The sequence below is a fragment of the Mustela lutreola genome, chromosome 8 (genome assembly GCF_030435805.1).
Source record: "Mustela lutreola isolate mMusLut2 chromosome 8, mMusLut2.pri, whole genome shotgun sequence".
Lineage (NCBI taxonomy): Eukaryota > Metazoa > Chordata > Mammalia > Carnivora > Mustelidae > Mustela > Mustela lutreola.
Window position 1 is genome coordinate 81,292,656 of NC_081297.1, and position 17,334 is coordinate 81,309,989.

General features: G+C 38.5%; 1 protein-coding gene across 6 annotated transcripts in view; it reads left to right on the plus strand.

Annotated features, from left to right (window-relative positions):
- The window catches only part of LOC131838920 (inositol 1,4,5-triphosphate receptor associated 2-like), a 65,469-nt gene that overhangs the window by 27,288 nt on the left and 20,847 nt on the right, over positions 1 to 17,334 (plus strand). For 2 of the 6 annotated variants that reach the window (XM_059185774.1, XM_059185773.1), the window contains exons 6-12: positions 766 to 862; positions 2,829 to 2,976; positions 3,996 to 4,077; positions 11,016 to 11,117; positions 14,907 to 14,953; positions 15,054 to 15,121; positions 15,277 to 15,384. In XM_059185774.1, coding sequence (XP_059041757.1) covers positions 766 to 862; positions 2,829 to 2,976; positions 3,996 to 4,077; positions 11,016 to 11,117; positions 14,907 to 14,953; positions 15,054 to 15,121; positions 15,277 to 15,384 — 652 coding nt within the window. Of the gene's footprint in view, positions 1 to 765; positions 863 to 2,828; positions 2,977 to 3,995; positions 4,078 to 11,015; positions 11,118 to 14,906; positions 14,954 to 15,053; positions 15,122 to 15,276; positions 15,385 to 17,334 lie in introns of those variants that run through there. The other 4 variants (XM_059185775.1, XM_059185776.1, XM_059185777.1 and 1 more) reach the window with 4 other exon arrangements.

Genomic DNA, 17,334 nt, shown 5'->3' on the forward strand with positions numbered 1-17,334 from the left:
TAAGTTTAAGCTTTTTGAAACAAGTTAAGTGCCCGTCGTGAATCACTGCTATGTCAAAAAGGCAAGCGAAGCCCAGTGTGTATTACTAGTCTTAGAATTCTAAGCCAGACCACTTTTGGGAGATTATGAGATGAAACAATAAATACCTACTTTTTTTTTAACTTTTTTTTTTCTTTTGAGAGAGAAAGAACACAAGCAGATGATGGGGGACAGAGTGAGAGAGTCCTAAGCAGTCTCCGAGCCCAACACAGGGCTTGATTTCATGACCCTGAGACCATGGCCTGAGCTGAAATCAAGAGTTGGACACTTAACCCACTTAACCAACCGAGCCCCCCAGGCGTCCCTTCCTATTCTTCTTCCTTGTCATACGCTTGCACAAAATGCCAGTAAATACTACGATACAGTGATACATTAAATTCTTTGATTGTGGTATCATGAAGAAGTATGGTATAACTAAGCTTACCCATCACCCATACCTTTATCCTCAAGGCTTTTGCTTATATGACAGTGTTGATCATTGGGAATTGATATAATTCTGTTAAACTATCGATCTGTAATTTTTAATGAGAATTATACTTTACCCATAAGGTATCGCTTTCGATCAAAAGGTTGAAAGTTTTATTACTTGGGATCTTTTATGTTCTTCTTGACCTCTCTCACAGGGTTATTTAGACCAGTGATATTCTTTCTACCTTTGGAGATGAAGATGATAATGAAATATGTTATACCCTTTAGATAGCTAATACTATTTAATTTTCTGTTCAGAAGCAGTGTTGCCATAAACGATATAGTGGTCAAGAAGCAAGACTACATCAGACACTCCTGACCTTCATATATACGAGCTGGTATACACCTCCGCTAGGTAAGCATGGATAGCTGCCTCCCTTACACCGACCCTATCAGGCATGGCTGAGGGTAAGGTTCTTTTTGAAATGGGACGCCTGGGTGGCTCAGTTGGTTAAGCAGCTGCCTTCAGCTCAGGTCATGATCCCAGCGTCCTGGGATCGAGTCCCACGTCGGGCTCCTTGCTCAGCAGGGAGCCTGCTTCTCCCTCTGCCTCTGCCTGCCTCTCTATCTACCTGTGCTCACTCTCTCTGACAAATAAATAAATAAATTAAATCTTTTAAAAAAAAAAAAAGGAAAGTCATTAATCACAATTATATTTGTACAGGAAAAGTTGTTGAATACTCAAATATTTATCCTTGAATTCTCTCAGTGAACTTCTGTTGGAGCACCTACTCTGTGCAAGGCCCCATATTTCTGTATAATATTCTCTATAATAAAAAATAAATCCTAAAATATCACAGATTATCAGGGAGATTACAATGGACCCAGAGAAGTCCAAGAAGGCTTCATAGAAGAAATGAGAGTTGAAGCAGGCCTTAAAAGATGGGTTGCTTTTTGGAATTGCAAAAAGGATGGAAAAAGAGTTTTAGCTGGGGAGGACAAAGTTAAACAGAAGAATGCAAAAGCCTCAAGTGTTTGAAGAAGAATCGAAGCTGGACAAGTCTTTTTTAGAATGAGTTTGGTTGTGATGCAGTAGAATATAAGTTTGGAGCAGGTTGTGGGACAAATTGTGTACTATGACTCAGTGTCAGGTCAAGGAGAATGAATTTCATCTTAGGAAATGCTCATGGTGGTGACATCTCTCATCACAACCGAGATGTGGCTGAAAGCAAAAGTTAATGGCTGGTTCTGAAATGACCAAAAGACATGGGATGGTTTTCAAAATAAAGTTAAGATGAAATAAAGAGCAAGTAGACTCATCTGTGGATCATTTCAACTAGAGAAGGGAAAACTACTACCATGACTAGTGGAACAGCCACTTTGTATCAATCAATAGCATACGGCTTTACAGAGATATTTTACTCACACTAACCTAGGAATAATAACACAATCACAATCCTACAGTGCCTGCAGATGCCTGTTCTCTGCTCTTAATGTCACTATTACCTCATTTAATCCTCACCACATCCCTGCCAGAAGATGCTAATGTAAGATAAGAAGGATAAGGAAACAGAGGAATATTGACTTAGTAATTTGCCTAAGGTCACGTGTTACTTCACAAGCAAATAAGCTGAGGCTCAGAGTGGTTGAGGTGCGTATCCAAGAACACACAACTAGTATGTGGCAGAATGAGCGTTTGAATGAAAACTTTCTGATGAACCCCAAGCCTCTGTTTTTTCCTATTACTCTTTCCTATACTCGGAAAAAGACACCTAAGATGGCTTCCTCCAAAACATGTGGTCTGTTACCCTATTTCCTTTGTTTCTAACGGGTCCCCCCATCACCATGTCTGACCATTTTGTCTTCAGGAGTTGGTAAAGCCGTTTCTGTCAGGGGCAGACAGTAAACCCTTCAGGCTCTGGCGGCTGTGTGATTTCTGCGGCAACTACTTGGTATCACACGCAGCCGTGGAGTGAATGAATGGGTGTGTCTGTGTTACAGGAGAACTTTATTTACAAAAACAGGCAGCTGGCTGTATTTTACCCTCTGGCTGCAGATTGTTAACCCATCTAGCTGCTTTTAGGCAATTATTTTCTGCCCTTTCCCCACTCTGCTTTAAAAAAATGGCATTTTCACTTTATGTAACTAAGCATCAAGGAGGGGGAGGGTTAATAGAATTGAGTTGACTTCTGCTTTATATATACGTACATTCATATATACACACATATAATTTATATATATATAAAATTTATATATTATTAAATATATTAACACGTATTTATTATATATAAAAATAAATATAAATAAATAAATAAATGTGTATTTATTATCTAGTTTAAACCAGAAATAAATTTTTGGTTTTATTCTTGGCTGTTCTGCAGATGTCTTGCATGTAGAGAGTCTCACAGCAATTACAAGACTGGAATTGACACTTTTCTCAGGTGTAGCCAAAAGAATCCAGGTTTCATGTGAAAGGCCCAACTATGGAGAATTAGAAGATGGAGCTTTGGATGTGACTAGAAGACGCAAGTAAGTTAAACGAGCAGAATATACTTACCCTGTTCTTCACAGGTGGCCTTTTTTTTTATTGCCTAGACATTTTTTTATTATTATTTTTATTAACATATGATGTATTATTTGCCCCAGGGGGATTGCCAAGACATTTAGTCAGTTAGACTTCTTTTTTTTTTTTTAAGATTTTACTTATTTATTTGACAGACAGAGATCACAAGTAGGCTGAGAAGCAGAGAGAGAGAGAGGAGGAAGCTGGCTCCCTGCCGAGCAGAGAGCCCGATGCGGGGCTCGATCCCAGGACCCTGAGATCATGACCTGAGCTGAAGGCAGAGGCTTTAACCCACTGAGCCACCCAGGCGCCCCTCAGTTAGACTTTTGTATCCTGAGAGCATCATGTCTTTATTATGGAGTTCTTAAAATGGAACTTCTGACTTTCTGAAAATTTGCAATTTTAAAACAAAGATATCTCTATAGTTTTCTTGAAGTGACTTTTCTTGTTCTTTGAATCCCCTAATGTCCATTCTAAAATGTAAAAGACAAATTAGGCTAGCTGAATGTTTCCCAGTCTTTAGGAATCTACTATCTATTGCTAAATTAAGCGGTTGGTTTTGAGCATATTCCTTCTTCCTCAAGGCTAATGAGCCTCTGCAAATCCCTGCCCCCACACCCACCCTCTACCCAAGTTCCTCTGTGCTCACCTTTCTGAGTACGCAGACTGAACTTCCTTAGGAAACGTTTCAGAATGTCAGTGGAGTTTGTGCGCACTGTCCACTCCCATGAAATTTCCTTTCTGTACCAAGGGTAAGGAAGCAAGACTTTGAATTGCAAATTCTTTATTTTTATTTTTGGCTAGCTTCTCTATGGTTTGCGACTTCTCTCCGGTGGAGGTTGGTGCTTCTTTCCTTATATCTTACTAAAACCATGAGCTTAATTAGAAATTTGGTTAAGTTGGGACAGGGAAGGGAAGCATTTGATATCTGCCAAAATTCTCGGTCTTTCTCTCTCTAGTAAGGAACTTTGTTTTCTATTGTCAGGTGCCCAGGCCCTAAAGTTGGCCCCTACCTAGGATCAGATCTTTCCGGTTGCATCAGGATGAATGATGACCTAAAGATGGAAGTGAGCATTTGACTATATTTCTATTTTATTTTTAGTACTACTGTTATCCTGGTCATCTTCTATGGGGGGATGTGTGCGTGTGTGTGTGTGTGTGTGTGTGTGTGTGTGTGTGTGTATTTGAAGTATTATGGGCACTCTTACAGCAAGTATGAATCTTACACCACAAAACACAGATGCCTGAAAAATGCCAACATTTGATGGCAAGAAATTAAAATTCAGCCATTTGGCGGTTTTCCGTCCCTTCTGTAGTATAAACTCAAGGAAGCCAAAAGGAGATTTTTGGTGAAGTACACTGAAGATTTTGTTAAAGAGGCAGGCTGGTTTGGGACTTAAAATTCACTCATGACTCTAAGACGTCTCAGGTCTTATTGTCTCTCTAAGAATTGAAGCCAAGCCCAGGTAATATTTGATGTGCTTGTACTTTGTAAAAAGTCACAAAGTAGGGCAATGCTCATAGAGTATTCATTGCTGCAGTCAGGTGCTAATCATACTTCTCCACCTAAATAAAAAAAAATAATATAATATAAAAGAGTAATACTGAATAACATATCATTTAGGCAAACTCTCCACGTTATGGAGGTATGTGTGGAGTGCCTCCCTCAGTCTACAACCTAAGCCTGGCCATAATTTTCTCAATCAAATGGAGCCCACAGTTCTGTTTCAGGATATAATAACCCATCCTTCTTCCTTTTTCTTTCATTGCTTAATTGAGATATAATTCACATATTAAACAATTGGATCAATTAAATGTTTTTAAATAAATTCACAGAATTACACAGTCATCACCAAAATTAATTTTAAAACATTTTGATCATCCTAAAAAGAAGCCTCATGCTCATTGACAGTCTATCCCCATTCCCCCCATCCCCAACCTCAGTCTGAGACAATCACTAATCTACTTTCTATCCCTTACACATTTGCCTAGTCTGAATATCTCATATAAATGGAATAATATAATATGTAGCCTCTTGCAACAGGCTTCATTCACTTGGTATAGTGTTTTCAAGGTTCCCCCATGTTGTAGCATGTATCAGTACTTCATTCCTTTTTATGACTGAATAGTATTCCAGTGTATGGATATACCACATTTTGTTGTATCCACCCATCAGTTGATGGGCACTCAGGTTGTTAACATTTTTTGGCTACATGAATGATGTTACTATGAATGTTAGTGTGTAAGATTTTGTGTACACATATTGGTATTCATTTGGGTATATACCTAGGAGTAGAATTCCTACATCATATGGTAACTCTACCATTTTGAGGACCTGCGAAACAAATTTCCAAAGTGTTTACCCCATTTTACATTCCCACAAGCAATGTAAGAGTATTCTAGTTTCTCTAAATCCTTGTCAACATTTGTCTGTTTTTGTTTTTGTTTTTTAGGATTTTATTTATTTATTTGACAGACAGAGATCACAAGTAGGCAGAGGGGCAGGCAGAGAAGGAGGGGGAAGCAGGCTCCCTGCTAAGCAGAGATTCCTGATGCAGGGCTCGATCCCAGGACCCTGAGATCATGACCTGAGCTGAAGGCAGAGGCTTTAACCCATTGAGGCACCCAGGCACCCCTGTTTTTGTTTTTGTTTTTATATTATAGCCATCTTAACAGGTGTGAAGTAGTTTTGATGGTTTGGGTATGTTTTTACCTAATAACAAATGACGTTGAACATCTTTTTGTGTTCTTGTCAGCCACGTATACATCTTTGGAGCTATGTCTACCCAGATCTTTACCCATTTTAAAAAATGGGGTCCTTTTTACTACTGAGTTATGTGAATTATTTTTATTATTTCTCTCAAGTGTATCTGACATTTTTCTGTTCCTTAGTACCCATCCTATTGAGTAGCTAAGAAAAGGAAAGAAAAAGGAAATGAATCTATTTTGCTATTACTTAGCAGTTCTTATAAAGTTTAATAAAGGAAGTTGGACTAGGAAGCTTATAGGATGTTTGGTTATTAGTAATTCCCCTTTTATCTGGCACTGATTTCACCAACAAGGGGGAAGAAACAGGTATTAGTTGTGTACCTGGCACTTTGTAGGAAAGCATGTCCACATGCCATGTTATTAATCTTCTCCACAACTTTGGTAGGTATTCTCTGCTTTTATAGATGAGACAACTGAGGTTCAGAGAGGTTAAATAACTTATTCAAGATCACTCCAGAGGTAACTAGCAAACATGGGGTTCAAATTCAAGTTTGTCTCACTTCAAAGGATAAACCTTTCTCACAGCCCCTCTTAGAACAATGAATTTAGACCTCTCGATCATAATAATTACTCATAATTACCTTAGAAGTAGTTTTTTGGCTAAGAAATGTGCTATCTAAAAGGATCTCCTAATCCACTCTCATTAGGACATATGACAGGTTTAGTCTGTGGCCTTGACACTATTAAGAAACAGGAGCTAACAGACCATAATAGAAACTCCTGTCAACCTTCCCTGGGAAAATGTATGCACTCTCTGAGGTTTTCATGCTGTCTTCTGTGTCATTCTTCGAGAGTCCCCAGGAGCTAGTCCGTTGGCTGTATTTGGTGGCTGAAAGCACCACTTCTCACATTTCCCTTCCCAAGTGTCTGCTCTGCAGCACGGCCACTGCATGAGTCCCTCTTTCATGCCTGTCCCTTGAGCAGATCCTCACTTCCTACCCCTCAGACTCCCCACAGCCATCTCTAAACAAATAGAAAGTCCTCCCGAGAAAACCATTTTCTAAGTATTTTTGTTAATAAGTGCAGGGAATTAGAATGGAATATGAGCTTAAAATTATAAAAAAACATAATCTGTGGCTACTCCAGTGACTCATAAATTGTAGCATTTTCTTAAGTCTTTGTCTTCAAACTATAGGGTTTTTGTCACCCTTGATAGCCTTCATAAGCAGCAGCTTGATTTGGTCTTCGAGCCTCTGTCGAATCTGGTCACAACCTGCCTTTCCATCCATTCCCATTGTTTTGTGGTTGTCCCTGCATGGTCAGCGAAACAGAGTAGCGTTTGTCATCGGAATATACTCCAAAAGCCTGCTTATACTGTTCTCTCTGCCCAGAACACATGCACTTGTCCGTTTCTCAAACTCTATGAGAAATGGGCTGAGACCCAGTTCAAAACTAGCTCTTCCATAAAACCTTGTCATGGTAGCAAGAAATGTTTACAGTGAAGCATCTCCTGTCCTTCTGGACTAGAGGTAGAAATCAGAATAATTAGAAGCTGAGAGATGATGAGGTTTTCCCCTGTTGCTACCTCTGTGTAACTGTGGAGAAGTCCCGTCTCTCAGGCCTGTTTCCCCCTTTCTCAACTATCCCACTCAGGGAAAAAAGTGAGTTTGCCGCCTCCTTTTAGATCCCAGTAACTCTTTGCCCTCCTTGTTGTCACCTATATACTCTGGTGGCCTGGTAATTCCTTGTTTTCTTGTATTTATTCTGTAGGAGATTAGAAGCCTGGTGGAGAGTGCCTCTGTCTGGCCATTAACAATATACATCTGGCACTTGACATAAATCTGGTGTGTGGTAGCTGCCTGTTAAAACTTACCGAATGCCTGTTTACATACTTATTCTTGTATTCTTGTGCTCCCTCCAGGGCCTATTTATTTTATTTTATTTTTTAAGATTTTATTTATTTGTCAGAGAGAGAGAGGGAGAGAGCGAGCACAGGCAGACAGAATGGCAGGCAGAGGCAGAGGGAGAAGCAGGCTCCCCGCCAAGCAAGGAGCCCGATGTGGGACTCGATCCCAGGACGCTGGGATCATGACCTGAGCCGAAGGCAGCTGCTTAACCAACTGAGCCACCCAGGCGTCCCGCTCCAGGGCCTATTTAAAACATCAAGATTGAGCACTCAGGGACATTGTTGAGTTGACAACCTTGCTCCATTGTTTTCTGCCTCCTTTCTTGGGGCATTCTTGAGAACTGGAGATTTATTTTTTATTCGTCTCCCATATTCATAGAAGAAGCTGCATTCCAGCATCCTTTTCAGAAAGCACAGGGTGAGGTAAAAGTGAATATCTGTATTCTGAAGAGGATCTTTCTGAGTGAGCCAAGAACTCTCATAAGATTATTGTCTCAAGAAGAACATTTCATAATAAAAAAAGTATTGGGGGCTCAGTTTGGGACATTCTTGGGAAATAAAAAGTTCCTTTATTGACCAAGAAAATTCATATTGTAATGTAGAGAGAAAAGAGGAAAATTATTCCAATCCTTGTCTTTTAGAGATTCAGACTGAAATGTCTGATATCTGGGATTTGCATCAAAACAATGAGTGGGTGGTTTTAGTGGGTGACAGACTAGATTGGTCACAGGTTAGTAAGAGCTGAATCTGCAGAATAGGCACACAAAGGTTACTTAATCTGTTCTGTTACTTTTGTCTTTATTTAAAAGTTTTCCCACCAATGACTTAGAATTTTTAGCCACATAGCATAGGTTTTAGAATCAAGCAGGCCTGAATTTAAGACTGACGCCATTCCTTGTTAGCTGTGTTAACTTGGACAAGTCTAACCTCTTTGAATTTACCTCTCTGTGTCCCCTGTGAAACAGATACTACTTTTCAGGGTTCTTTTGAGTTTTCAGACACACAATACATACAATACATGTATGCATATACATATCTGCAATGGCTAAGTTCTAGCCTAACCAATCCACTGAAGACAAACCAATTTGGCCATATTTAGAGAGAAGACAGATCTTAATTCTATTTCCCCACTTGCTGCTGAATAGGAAAGCCTTTCATCTCCCTGGGGTCCCTTCTCAACATTTCCAATGATCTCTAGGGACATATACTGATAACTCCTAATGTCCTCCAGGCCCCACCAAGTAGTGGGTCCCAGGGAAAGAGATGTAATCTCCCCCAAAGATTGTGGGGAAAAGAAGCTGGTTTCACCACTCATATCTCTGCAGTCTTCTTTGTTCATGATCCCTTCTGCCCACCGGCCCTCCATGTTGACCTCCTTGGAGCTCTGAGTCTGATCACCTAGGGAATCTTCTCTCCCTGGCTGGTAGAGAGATCAGTTCTCCCTTCAGGTCTTCCTGTGGTGCTGGGTAGATTGCTTGTGATGGGATTGTTCAAATTTCCCTCTCTGTGAATTTCAAGGCACATAAATAATCCAGCAGGCTGGGAGACACAGTGGTCAGTAAGAGCAGCCTCCCACTGCCTCCAGTACTGCGGCTCCCTTCAGGAGCTAGGCCTGGTGGTCCATTTAGCACAACTTCCTCAACTCTTCTTCACGCTTGGCAGTTTCTCTCCAGGGCCCAGCTGTCTCACCGTACAGTCTGTCATCTATTCCTTAATCACTGCTTCCACCGTGGAGTCTGAACAGCAAGCAACCCAAGTGCCAAACTAGACATGTGCTTAGGTACCTGTGTGAGTTCCCCAAAACTCCAAAAATTCAGGAACTTCATGAAAATTCTATGATTATGAAACTGATTATGAAAATGATTCTGTTCACCTATTCCAGTCTCAGATCTGACCCCACCAAGACACTTTATAGTATGTATGTGAAGTTCCTGGTTCCCAGTAAACCCTCAAAAATAGCAGCTGTGACTGTCCTCCAGGATCAGAATGATCAGCATCGTGAAGGTCAGAAGATCCCTTGCCATGAGCATTATGTAGTGTGCAGATCTGTCACATCCCGATCTTGTATATCTGAAACCAATATAGCACTGAATATTAACCACACATAAATTAAAAAAAAAAAAAGAGGGATGCCTGGGTGGCTCAGTTGGTTGGGTATCCAACTCTTAATCTCAGCCCAGGACTTCATCTCAGGGTGGTTAGTTCAAGCCCATTTTGGGCTTTACCCTGGGCACGGTACCTACCTTTAAAAAAAAAGAGGAGGAGGAGGGGGAGGAGGAAAAAGATACCTTATCTCAGTCAGAAGATATGAAGATGAATTTCTCTGTTTTTACTTTGGCTGTTTAAAAAAAAAAAAAAAAGAAATTAAGTGTATTGCTATCCCTTTGAGGTGTCCCTCGTGTTATTACATGTTTTTTGTTTAAGATAGACTATCACTAGGAGGAGGCAACTTATGAGACAAAGGACAGAATGAATTTTGTAATATCTCAGAAGATTTTCTGCCATTGTCTGTCCTGTTCTCTTGGGCTGTGTGTAGTGTGGCATTAATAACCTTGGAGAATAAATAACATTGCCTGTTGCAAAATAGGGACCTGTAGAAGTTGACTGATAACTGCACTAGAGATGAACCTCATTGTGGTAGGTGTGTCCTGTAGATCTGAGGGTGTGGTGTCCTTTTAGTTACAAATTTAAAAAAAAAAAAAAAAAACTTGTGAGGTATTTTACTTTTGTTTAGGTTACAGTAGTTGTGATCTTTTGGCATTCAATTTTACATTCTTTCTCTTTTTAGAACACCAAAACTGGCCCTGAGTCCAGGGCATTTTTTTTGTTTTTAAAGATTTCATTTATTTGACAGACAAAGATCACAAGTAGGCAGAGCAGCAGGCAGAGAGAGAGGGAGAAGTAGGCTCCCTGCCGAGCAGAGAGCCTGAAGCGGGGCTGGATCCCAGGACCCTGAGATCATGACCCAAGCTGAAGGCAGAGGCTTAACCCACTGAGCTACCCAGGTGCCCCAAGTCAAGGGCATTTTTAAAGTTAGAATGAAATAGGACCCTATGGACTTGCAGTTTTTTTCTCGGAGAATCCTATTAATTTGTTTGAGTGGCACCAATCACCTACAATAGACCTATCAGCAAAAATTACATTGATAAGGTGAATGTAGATTAGTGCAAGAGTTTCTAATCATAAAATCTACAGATGAAGAAACATTTCATCTAGAAGAGCAAAAATGAAGTAACCCCAGGAAATTATCTAAGCCTGTAATTACCCTTACGAATATCTTAAAAGCTATTTCTTATTATTCTTTAACTTCTCCTACCTGAATATTGAAATATTGTGTGTGTGCGTGCGTGTGTGCACATGTGCCTGTGTGGCCTGTGTTTGCTGACCCAGCCCATGGGAGAATATGTTTCAGTTTGTTCCATGAGCACCTTGGCTACCGCACCCTCCAGTAGACGCTGTCAAAAGCAAATGGGCTGGACCCTGGATTTTCATGTAAATGTTATGCAGGGTGATATTTGAATGGCTTGCGCAGGAAGAACATTCTTCCTGCTCTGTGCTTTCGACATGTGTGAGACTCATTGACTTGAGCCAGTGTTCTACGTGCAAGTAAGTCTGTCATCTGAACTCTTTTTCTTGCTCTTAGTCAACTTCTTAGCTTTGCTTGGTTTTGAAATATAGCCAGCAGGTTATCTTTTTCATGATTTGCCCAGGTCTTGATAGCGGTGTGGGGGTTAGGGTTTCCTGTGAGTCTGGGATGCTGGTTTGAATAGTGGTGACTTTTGATGCTGGGAAAAAAAAAGGACACAGTTGTGGAAAATTTTGCCAAGTTATTTCCCACCCCCACTCCATATGCAGAGATACCCTGAGGAGTTGTATTTCCAATTTCATTAACTATAGTTCTAAATCTGAAAAACTTCTTTTGTCCAGTTACACTTGTAAGAAGGGAGAAAATGCTGTTAGATCAAATTTATGAAAATATGGGGTTGAGATATGTTGTATATTGGTTTTTTTCCTGATCAGTGAGATTTATAAAGACTAACGGATTGGAAGTAATATCCAATTGCTTACCTAGCAACTGTTTCAGAACAATAATGTGTAACTACTAAATTTGTGACATTTCTCCAAAATTACAGAATTATTAATCTATATTAAAATTTCTCACTCAAATGTTTCACATAAAAGGTACTGAACAGAAAGGCTTATGCAGAATATTACAGCAAATAAGACTAATTTATAATATAAAGGAAGTAAACTATTTCTGCTGTATTTTGATTTTAAATGAGACTTTTTTTTTAAAGTCTATAGAAATTATGTGTTTCCTTTCTCCCCATGTTAGAAGTCAGTTTAATTAAATAGAAAGTGACTGTATTCTTTTATATCTCTTAAGTTCTGATACAGGTATCTGTAACCCTAATAGGTATAATTAGTTTTTTTCAGACAAAATTAACTTTTTGGGGTACCTGGGGGACGCAGTGGGTTAAGCCGCTGCCTTCGGCTCAGGTCATGGTCTCAGGGTCCTGGGATCAAGCCCCACATCGGGCTCTCTGCTCAGCAGGGAGTCTGCTTCCCCTTTTCCCTCTGCCTGCCTCTCTGCCTACTTGTGATCTCTCTCTCTCTCTGTCAAATAAATAAAAATCCTTTAAAAATTAGGTTTTTAATTAGTGCAATATTATTATATGTATTAATTATAGTACAGTAATAAGTATCATTTCAAGCCATATATTATCAAATTTTTATATGTTATAGGGTGTTAAATGTGCCTGATTTTTAAATTATTGTTAAGGAACGAATCCTTGTTGACGTTTATGACATATGATACTTGATGAAACTGAAGGATATTTAATATTTTCCTTTTTTATAGCTTCATTTCTTACATATATATTGGAATATAGTTAAATAAGCATATAATAATTACTAATGCATCTCTTAAATATTTTAATGATAGAGTTATCATTTACCTGTAAGTTATAAGGAACAATTTCTCTTCAAAATATAATTCAAATATAACCCCCTTCTGTTCTTTGCATATTACCTTCCTCTATGGAGTGTTGCCTATATAATTTTTGATTTTATGTATTTGTCTTCCTGACTGGCTTACAAACCTCTCTGGGACAAGGACTGTAGTTTTGTGTGTGTGACAGGCTGGCTTCTGTCACTGCTCCTGGGACAAATTGAGGTTTTGATGAAAACTGATGAATTAAATCGAGCTGATGTAGTGACGGGCTTTAAGCACACACGGTCTGACCCAAAGGCATTTAAAGCATAGACAAAATGAAATTCAACAGAGAAGATTGCCTAACATTGATATGTAGGATTAGGTATAAATTCTTGCTTTGCACATTTGTGGATTCTTCTAAACATTGGAACTGAACATCTTAAACGTTTCTGTTTAAATCATGTACCAGTGTGTAAGACTGTGACTAGGAAGTCTGTGCCTCACCAATAGCCTGGGTTATGGGGTCTCAGACACAGTTCTGTTCACAGTGGAGAGGACACTGTATTAGTTCGAACTGGGTTTGGAGGCTGATTCCACTATTCAGAATACTCCTGGGAAATTATTTTATTCACTGGTTTTACTTTCTCTACCTGAAATAAGTAAATATTTTCTTGCTAAAACCCATTTTCTAAGGTTGTTGGGAGAATGAGATGGGATGCTATATAAAAGGGCTTTTGCACATTTTAAATGCTGTCATTATATTGCCTAACTGTGTATTCTGCAAACTGTTACTAAGCCTGTACTTTTCTGTTGCGATAGTCTATATAGTCTGGGGTAGATTCCAAATACTCTGTGTGATACACAGTGTTCCTCCATTGAAACCTGTTGTTGGGTTGTGGCTGTTAATAAGTTCTCTTCTGGGTTATAGAATATGTAAATGTCTTCATCTCTTTGTTGTTTGCGCACATTTTTGATATGTTCAGTTGGTTTCAATTTTCAATATTAAATTCCTACATAACCAATGATGAAAATAGATGTATTAGAAAAACATACTATTAAAGAGTAATGCATGTTCCCACTGTATTGTTTGAGAGTAAGTGTGCTAATCAACCCTAACGTCCTAAAGTTCCCTCTAAATTAGGAACTTCTTTTTTTTTTTTTTTTTTTTTTTTTTTTTTTTTTTTTTTTTTTTTTAAGATTTTATTTATTTATTTGTCAGAGAGACAGCGAGCGAGAGTGAGCATAGGCAGACAGAGTGGAAGGCAGAGTCAGAGGGAGAGGCAGGCTCCCTGCGGAGCAAGGAGCCCGATGTGGGACTCGATCCCAGGACGCTGGGATCATGACCTGAGCCGAAGGCAGCTGCTTAACCAACTGAGCCACCCAGGCGTCCCTAAATTAGGAACTTCTGATCAAGATTAAGAAGTTCAAATAAGACTTTCAAACACTTGCCCTGGCAGCCTGGGACCACGATTTTGTTAAGCTCTGTTTGAGCAACAAGTAATAGGTGCTGATGTAGATAAGGATCTCAAAGATCCAGATCTTTGAGAATGAGATTAAGTTTAAAAGGTATTATTTGTCTTTAGCTAAAGGTATTACATTTCCACTACTATATGTGCTGGATACTAAGGTGAGATGGTTTATGTACACTGCCTTTTATAGCCATCCTACCATAAGGATTATCATCTCCGTTTTTCAAACGAATTAACTAAAGCTCAGAAGAGTGAAGGGTCCTATAACTGTCGGCCAAGCTGAGATTCATAGTTTGACCCCAAAGCTGACTTTCTTCTCACTATACCATGTTGTCTCAGATGTGGTGTAAATAAAACCAGGAAAAGACAAAGAATAAAATAAGTAAAAAATGTTAAATACAAAAAAAAAAAAAAAAAAAAGGTATTATTTGTCTAGCTAGAAAATTGAAAACGATTTTTAAATCATCAGGTCAAAAGTTTTAGGTTGAATATTTCCATAAATAGAAATGTTGTGTTATGTTCACATAGAATGTTCTGTTTAAAGACAACTTGACTTAAGTTCATGAAATAAACTCTATTTGCCCTTTAAGTTTAGAATTTGTTTTGCCCAAGAATTTATTAGGTATTCTTTAAATATTGGACTTGTAAGTATATTTAAAATTGGATTTTTTTGAAAGTACGACTTGGAGAAAGTATGTTTATCAATCTGCCCTATAGCGTCCCATTCCCATATCCTCTTTAAAAGAGCACAATAAATATGGGTCCATTTAAAATTGTATGAAAATGTTTGCTTAAAACAACGTTTCTGGAATGAAAAATGTCAAATTGTTGAAATTGTTTTTCCTTTTCTTTTTTTTTTTTTTTTTTCTTTTTTAGGAGAATGGTGTTGACCACTTGTATTCTGAGAGCCTGCCACAGTCCAGGTTTGCTTTTTTGTGTATGTGCATTTGAAGTTATATTTGGTTAAGTTTTAAGGAACTCTTTGGACTTGACACTCCAAAATATTTCCTCTACTCTTGACAGGGAATGTTCCACACTGTCATCTCCTGGACATACTTTGTCCACAGAGAGTAGTACTCTAACTTCAAGTGGTGAGTGAACTTGGAAAAGATATAAGAATAGAGCATTAGTATTATAACTATAAGCTTGGTTTCTATGGCCTGCTGAGGTGAATGCAAGTGAAAACAACATAGGCAAATAACTTTTTTGCATAGTGTTCATGCTGTTAGTTTCTTCCTGTTGATAGATTCTGGGTCAGAAATTTTGAATATGGCTTCTGGTGACCTTGACTGTAAATCACTCTGTGAGAAAGAGGAAGATACAAGATCAGCTTCTGGTATGATAAAGATCACAGGTAAGCTATTGAAGTATTCAAATATAGTTTCCATTCCAAAGCAGTAAGTAAGTTAAATCTGTAAGCTGCTGGAGCAGCTATCTTCATAGTTCAGTAACATTTTATTTAAAAAAGAAATTGAAGATCTACTCAGGGAAAAGAAGTCCGAGAGGTAATTGTAGCCTTCATATATGCTAGTGTTCCCATTTTTTCCCCAAGTTCTGTGGAAAGAACATAAATTACAATATATTTTAATAGGACTTAAATATTTCCTAATGACAAAGATTGACTGGCTACAACTGGGTTTCTACTGTGGCTTAGGTGTAGAATCACTTGCTTAGGAAATTCTCAGAATCTTGGGGCACCTGGGTGGCTCAGTGGGTTACGTGTCTGACTCTTGCTTTTGGCTTAGGTAATGATCTCAGGGTCATGAGATCAAATCCTGCACCAGGCTCTGCCCTGAGCATGGAGCCTGCTTAAGATTCCCTCTCCTTTCCCCACCTCTTCTTCTGCTTTCCTGCCCTTCCACTTGTGCCCATCATGCTTTCTCCCCCCCACCCCCCAAATTCTCAGAATCCTAATTAGAATCTGCTTAGTTAAAAGAATGGGCCAATTCGTGATGGTCCACTCAGGGGGCAAAAGAATTAACTAGATAAAACGTCACATCCTTTTTTGCTCCTTGAATGTGAAAACAGGTAGTTACTCTCAACCATTCCCAGTGAGACATCATACAGTGAATACTGATGGGAAGTGCATAGGCTTCCGTACACACACACACACACACACACACACACACACACACTAAAATAAATCAGTCAAGGAAAATTTATTCGTAAGTTGAGATATAGACTAGACTAAAGGAGTTGTAAAATCGTAGAAATAGAATCCATTCTTTATTTTAACTGAAGAATATCTTCATACTTTAGCTCAGACTGAATAAAAGAAATTTTATTTATTTATTTTTAAAATTTTATTTATTTATTTGACAGACAGAGATCACAAGTAGGCAGAGAGGCAGGCAGAGGGAGAGAGAGGGAAGCAGGCTCCCTGCTGAGCAGAGAGCCCGATGCGGGGCTCGATCCCAGGACCCTGGGACCATGACCTGAGCTGAAAGCAGAGGGTTTAACCCACTGAGCCACCCAGGAACCCCATGAATAAGAGAAATTTTAATTAGAACTACACAAGATATCATTTTTCACCAGTCATGTAGACAAAGATACAAAACTTTGATTACACTCTGTTGGTTAGCTTGTAGGGCAAAAAAGGAAATCTCATACATTTCTGTAGGGAATGTAAATTATTATAATTAATATGGAGGAGAATTTGCCAATACCTACCAAAATGTTAAATATATATATCCTGTGATAAAACAGTTTAGTTTCTGGGACTTTATCCTATAGATCTAAACACTCCCATGACTTGTAAGTTTCTTTACTATAGTAGTTTCTATAATAACAAAATACTGGAGACAAGTTAATTATCAAAAGAAGCCTAGTTAATATATATTGGTATCTCCATGTAATGGAATACTAATATACATCCATAAAATGTATATAAGGAAACTTTCTTAGAAGCATATCAAAGCATTATTGTCTCTTAAAAAAAAAAAAAAACCCAAATGCAAAACACTACATATTGCCTATAAAAGTCTGTGGGAAAATAAAAAGGAGAAGAAGTTTTTATGTATGCATAAAGTATCTCTAGTCTAAAGGCTAGACAAAAATTAAATAACATTGTTTATGGAGAGGGAAAGTAAGTTTCGTATAGGCATGGATGGGAGGGTAAATTTTTACCATAAAACATTTTACACTCTAAAATTTATGGACCATATGAATCTATCTGTCTTAAAAGCTAACAAAAAATTAAAGTTTTCATTGGGAAAAGGCATTTTATCTCTGAAGAAAGTGGTTACCATTTTGTTCTTAATTCCCTATAAATTTTAAAAATATAATACATACTTGAACTATTTCT